This window comes from Rutidosis leptorrhynchoides, chromosome 7, assembly GCF_046630445.1.
Source record: "Rutidosis leptorrhynchoides isolate AG116_Rl617_1_P2 chromosome 7, CSIRO_AGI_Rlap_v1, whole genome shotgun sequence".
Classification (NCBI taxonomy): Eukaryota; Viridiplantae; Streptophyta; class Magnoliopsida; order Asterales; family Asteraceae; genus Rutidosis; species Rutidosis leptorrhynchoides.
In genome coordinates, this window is record NC_092339.1 from 308,951,430 (window position 1) to 308,958,146 (window position 6,717).

General features: G+C 36.4%; 1 protein-coding gene and 1 pseudogene across 3 annotated transcripts; both read left to right on the plus strand.

Moving 5' to 3' along the window:
* The first annotated feature begins 426 nt into the window (after positions 1-426).
* LOC139857698 (DEAD-box ATP-dependent RNA helicase 21-like) lies at positions 427-2,737 on the plus strand (annotated as a pseudogene).
* A 1,094-nt stretch (positions 2,738-3,831) lies between these two features.
* LOC139858616 (retinoblastoma-related protein-like) lies at positions 3,832-5,891 on the plus strand. Of its 3 annotated transcripts, none has more exons than XM_071847445.1 (6): positions 3,832-4,069; positions 4,157-4,310; positions 4,397-4,505; positions 4,952-5,067; positions 5,176-5,302; positions 5,829-5,891. In XM_071847445.1, exons 3-6 carry the CDS (start codon positions 4,443-4,445, stop codon positions 5,838-5,840), a joined length of 318 nt encoding a protein of 105 aa, XP_071703546.1. In that variant the 5' UTR covers positions 3,832-4,069; positions 4,157-4,310; positions 4,397-4,442; the 3' UTR covers positions 5,841-5,891. The 3 variants fall into 3 exon arrangements, with proteins under 3 accessions (XP_071703546.1, XP_071703549.1, XP_071703548.1); XM_071847448.1 differs by having other exon boundaries at positions 4,397-4,457; XM_071847447.1 differs by having other exon boundaries at positions 3,832-4,310.
* The last annotated feature ends 826 nt before the right edge of the window (positions 5,892-6,717 follow it).

Here is a 6,717-nt window from a genome sequence, read left to right on the forward strand (position 1 = left end):
TGCAATCCAACCCCGATAATACTCTTTCTTAGAAAACATATATATATATATAAAATGTTTTCGAATCGAAAACATTTTCACAACAAAGATACGAGAGAAACTCCGAATAAGCTCGTACCCAACAATACTTGGGCTTCAAAGTTTTGTCAGGTAAGTAACAACAACATACCAATCCCATATACGTGAGGTATGGAGATATAAATAGTACTCTTTTATTCAATTCCACGATAATCTAATAAGAAAGGTGATACTCACACACTTAAAATTGATACATTCACACTTTTTAGCACAAAGTTGACAGTAGGTATAATAGTAAATTAGTGTGTATGGATAAATTTTTAGTAATAAACCTTCATCTATATTGCAAAATTGATTATTCATCGAGTCGACTGAATTGAAACATCTAAATCCTCAGGCTTCGTTTTTCTGATTCTCGTTTTCTTCACATCCTGCCCTGCAGTCAACTAAGCTAATCAATTTCTGTTAAATTCAGCTATCCAAAAACCTTAATTTCCACCATGAAACCTTCAACCGATGATGTCGGCGACAAATTAAAGGCAACAAAGCCTGTATATCTCACTAAAGCTGAACGCGAACAACTAGCCCTAAAACGGCCTCAACATGATCTCGAAGAACAAAAACGCCGTACCGAACAACTTCATCACCAAACTAACACTAATTCGTCATCCTCTAAACCGCCACCGTCCGCCGATGACGCCTCCCGTAATCACCGCTCCTCTCGTGACCGAGATCGTGATCGCCGTGAACGTAAACGGAAAAGTGACCGGGAACATGATGAAGAACATAAGGCTAGAGAAAGAGCTAGGTTAGAAAAATTTGCAGAACGAGAACGAAAAAAGGAACTCGATGCGATCATCAAAGAGCAGTATTCAGGTTAAAAAAATCCGAAAAAACGAGTGATTAAACCTAGTCAGAAGTTTAGGTTTTCGTTCGATTGGGACAGTGCAGAGGATACCTCACGTGATATGAATGTGTTGTATCAGGCTCAACTTTTGTTCGGGAGAGGCTTCCTTGCTGGTACGGATCGTACGGAGCAGAAGAATTTGGCTGCAAAGAATGAGAAATTGTTAAGAGATAAGAATAGGAATAAAGATGGAATTATGCGAATTGATCGGCATTGGTCTGAGAAGAAACTAGAGGAGATGACCGAAAGAGATTGGAGAATTTTCAAGGAAGATTTTGGTATTTCGTATAAAGGTTCGAATATTCCTAAGCCAATGAGGAGTTGGGTTGAGAGTAAACTTTGTACAGAGCTTTTAAAAGCTGTGGATAAAGCTGGGTACAAGACTCCGTCTCCTATACAAATGGCTGCGATTCCGCTTGGTCTGCAACAGCGAGATGTGATCGGTGTTGCAGAAACTGGTTCTGGTAAAACAGCTGCTTTTATACTTCCTATGTTGACTTATATAACTAAATTGCCTCCTATTAGTGAAGGGAATGGGGGCGAGGGTCCGTATGCGGTTGTTATGGCACCTACTAGAGAACTTGCTCAGCAAATTGAAGAAGAAACTGTTAAGTTTGCTCGTTATATGGGGATTAAAGTTGTTTCGATTGTCGGTGGGCAGTCGATTGAAGAACAGGGGTTTAAGATTAGACAAGGGTGTGAGGTTGTTATTGCTACTCCTGGGCGTCTTCTTGATTGTTTAGAAAGACGTTATGTTGTTTTGAATCAGTGTAATTATGTTGTTCTTGATGAGGCTGACCGTATGATTGATATGGGATTTGAATCACAAGTTGTGCGTGTTCTTGATGCTATGCCGTCAAGCAACTTTAAACCTGAAAATGAAGATGAAGAATTAGATGAAAAAAGAATATACAGGACTACGTATATGTTTAGTGCTACGATGCGTTCGTCTGTTGAACGACTAGCTAAAAAGTACTTGAGGAACCCGGTTGTCGTGACTGTTGGAACTGCGGGTAAAGCAACCGATCTCGTTACACAACATGTTGTCATGGTGAAAAAACAGGAGAAGATGTCTAGATTACAAAAGTTGCTTAATGATGTAATGGATAAGACTGCGATCGTGTTCGTAAACACTAGAAACTCAGCTGACTTGGTATCAGAGAAACTTCTAGAAAAATCGTACCGTGTGACAACTTTGCACGGTGGCAAGTCACAAGAGCAGCGAGAAATTAGTCTTGAAGGATTCAAGACTAAAAGATTTAATGTTTTAGTAGCTACTGATGTTGTAGGACGTGGGATTGATATACATGATGTTGCGCATGTAATTAACTATGATATGCCTGGAAGGATTGACACGTATACTCATCGTATAGGACGAACAGGGCGTGCAGGGAAAACAGGGACGGCTACTACATTCTTGACTCTTGATGATGCTGATGTGTTTTACGATCTTAAACAGATGCTGATGCAGAGCAATAGTCAAGTGCCGCGTGAACTTGATAGACACAAGGCTTCCATATTTAAGCCTGGTTCGGTTCCTGATAGACCACCTAGACGAAACGACACAGTTTTTGCACATTGAATTGAATTAGCTATTAAATGCTGAATTCGGTTCTCTTGCATATACACTGGTTTTGATGATCTGTAGCAGGAGTGGAGGGTTTCAGTTGCTTTACGAAGCCTAGGTTGGTATTTGTTCTTTTATCCTTATTATTACTTATTTGATTGATAGCATGAACTTTCATAGATGTTTATTTCACTTTCCCTTTTGATCTTTTATTTCGATGTGATCTGTATTTTGCTGTTACCTGGAAACACAATGTTCAGTTCTTATTTTATTCTAGCTATAATCATCTATAGTTAATAGTTACTTGTTGCATTGTGAACACTAATTTATATCTGGTGACGTGCTTTAAGATTCCTGTTATTTTTTTAACGGTAGTTATGAATTATGAATCTGCTGGGGATCTGTAAAACTGTATAACTGATTGCAAAAACTGTTCCTAGTCTTAGATATGAATAAGTAGTTGTTAAAGGGGTGTCTAAGGCTCAACAGCTCAAGCCTTTGCATTTTTGTTACCTCCGAGTTGCATCTGAATGGATATACGCGCTTATTGTCGTCCATTTTTTTTATGCTGACCAAATTAGGAATTTGCTTTTTTTTTTTTTGCTGTTGGATTTTTAATCAAAAATGCGCCTCCATAAAACACAAAATCATTTGATACGTTTCCTTTTTAGTGGACATGTTTCCGTAAGAAATTTATGCAAGCAAAATGGATTGTTGGCCATAAGAAACAAACTCAAAGAAAGATATATATATTTTTTTTTGAACCGCGATATCGACATCAAATGCTCTCATTTGTAACCCACACACGCGTTAGGAAGAAACCCAATTCACGACGATGTTGACAGTACCATGAAAGGTTGGAAACTCCCTACTTCGGTGGTACAAACCCAAATCTTTGATACATATAGATACAGCTAATTATAACGACGGCACAGAGAAATATCAACAACAGATTTTCTAGGTGCCCGTGGTATTAGTTCAACTTCTTCGTTATCACTTAATTCATCTAACGCGTCAATTAATTCGAGTGCTCGATTCGTAGTGGTATTCGTGATCGATAATACCATATTTACGTAGGGATCGGAATTTGTGTTATTGGAAATTATATTGTTTATTTGAGTGTAAAAATGATGGAATGGGTAGAAAATATGAGATGAGAGTGATGGAAATGAGAAAGAAATATATGTGTTGTGTGTGTAAAAATAATGAGAATGGGAGTAATATATATAATGTAAAAAAGAAAAAAAAAAGAAAAAATCAAAATAGCCGTTAAGCTAGCCGTTGCCCATTTTATTTAAATTTTTTTTATTATTTTTATTTTTTTTTTATTATTTTTTTTTGTTTCTAACGGTATAAAATGGACCAAAAAAGCGTCCTCAATTCTGTTCAAAATGGACGAAACGGTGGACGATGGAGCTGGGCAGGACCTGGGCGGCCGTCGTGCCATCGGCGCCCAGGCTGGGCGGACGTGGACGAAGCGTTGGGACCGCTCTTACAACTACAAAAAATAACCACATTGTAAACCTCAAGTTTTTTGTACTGTATACATTGATAACGGGTCTTCTACGCGAAACGGGGTACGCCATAGTCATGCTACTTCATCTCTTGTTTTTAGTTATTCAATAATTCGGGTGCTTTAATTTTATAAAATGACTTGGTAACAGAAAAAGGGGCAGGATCATGTTGATATCATTATATTTTACAATGAGATATTCATTCCAGCTGTGAAGCCATTGTTAGTGGAGCTTGCACCAGCAGCAACCATTGTTGCTAAAAACACTACCGAGGTTTCAGAAACAAACACTAATAATGATGAAGGTAATAAATAAATTTCTCCAAGTTATTTGCTTTTGTTACTGTTTCGTATAACGATGTAGGTTACGGTTCCGACGTTGAATATGTAGGTCCGTGCCCTGGCTCCCCTAATCGTCGTTTCCCACTCTTCCTGATATGTCACCCAAGAAGGTATCTTCAGTACACAATGTATACGTATCTCTGTTGCATTCAACAAAGGTAAATAGTTTTACATGATTTAGGGTGCGTTTGTAATTGCTTTTCAATTAAATGGTTCAACACTCAATGATGAACCGTTTAACATTCAATGCGTTTGTTTATGACATCTGAATAGCAAGTGAAGTTGAACCATTGAGCAATCTGTGCTAAACCATTCAAAGTTGAAATATTCTTTTAGCCATTCAGCATCTCCGTTTTCTTTAATAATCTACTTAAATATATATCCATAACGGATATCTAGCAACAATATTCTTTTCATTAGACCGTTCACTTATGAATGGCCGTCCAAAACATTTTTTACTTTCTCGTACATATTATCTTACATGTCATTTTTTCAAAACTATTATCATTGTTACGTAGTATAATATATAAAGTTTTTAATCCATATTTACAAAATTTTGTTACAAATCTATTGAGTCGAATTGTTTTCTTGAATTACTTATTAGATGGATGCTTTAATTTCTCATGGATCAAAAAGTTATTACGCTTGTGTTGGGGAGAGCACTCGTGCGTACCAGAGCCCTTCAAAAGACTTGACTACAATTAACAATCGCTTAAACGGGTACTACACTTTGTTGTTATCATTACCGTTTGCAATTATTATGTTTGCTAATCCCTGATTATATTAAAATCACGCCTCTAAATCATTTTCTATATTGAGTACTTTTAGTAGCACTAGAAAGGTACGAGGGACGCTTAATTTCGACAAGGTTGATGTTGGTTTGGTGAGTGACTCGTTGGTTTCAAAAAGTTTGTATCTTCAAAATGAGAAAGGTCCATCCACAACAAATGATCAGGTGAAAACCGAATGAGCCTATAGCCACTCGTAGCTTTGTAGTTGTGTATATGTATATGTGTGTGTGTATATATATATATATATATATATATATATATATATATTTTCGGCGAAAAAACGAAAACTCATATAGAAACGAGGTCGTTTTCCAAACGAAAACGCCCTCAATAGGGAATACAAAATGACGGGGGAAATGAGGAAGCTCAGACCTAGAAAACAACTATCTAAACGAAACTATCTATAAACGAGCGTCTCTACAACCCAAAAAACCATAGAGACAAACTAACCAAATAAAACCGAATACAACACGTAAAAGGGAATCACACCAAACTAACAAACAAGACGAACCCGACTACTCAACCTCGAGCGAATGGGAATAGGGATGGGGAATGATGAGCGGTGAAATTATTGTACAGTAGCCGCTACTAACGTCAATGATCGTGATGTTGAATTTGTAGCCGGCTCGACCTTAATAAATTTATTTACACCATGTTTCTGTTGTATATGATGTTCTTGTTGCTTACTAGACCCAGAGGTGATGGATCGAATTCAACTATTTAGGCTAGAAATGTTGGATGATGATGATGATGATGATGATTATTTAGGCTAGAAATGTTGGATGATGATGATGATGATGATGATGATGTTGGCGATGTGTTTTTTACATTTAAAATCATAAGCACACTTTTTAGTTTCAAAACTTTATACTCTGTAAATGTTCTGGACATCTTAAAAATAGCAATCACCCTCACTCTGTATCTTCTTACTATAGATTAAAAGTAGTTGCAGTTAACGTCATTATGTAAGTTCCTGTGAACTTATAAATGCATATATATAAGGGGATGTTTACTTTTTATTCTGTATTACGTAGTAACTATTAAGTCCTTTTTCATTTGTCTCCTAATGAGAACAGTTATATGCTTCCATGTCTCCTAAAAAACAAAAGAATTTTCAGATTAAGTGACAAAAATATACCAGTTCATTCTACATGAAATATTTTCTTTCATATTTTATATTTGGATTTATGTTTGATTGACAGTTCATTCTACATGAAATATTTTCTTTCATATTTTATATTTGGATATATGTTTCTTTGAGATTTTCATAGAGTACATATTTAGTCGTTATAGCCTCCACGACTAAATTTATGTGATTTAAACTGTAATTCACTCATCCGTTGATAGAGCCTGATTTATTAGATATTTAGTACGGAGTAAGGTCTTTTAGTTGGTTCACATCTAGAGTTGATACTGAGAGGATATCATGGATTGTGTCATTGTGTGTAAAAACAAATTGCTTATACTCCGTATTTGTTTGGTGGCGTAGATCATGGGCTGTTTTCTGCTGACGTTTGATTCATTTGTAGTGATTGGCGTAACATTTGGTTTCTGATTTTTGATTGGTAGTATTTTGCTT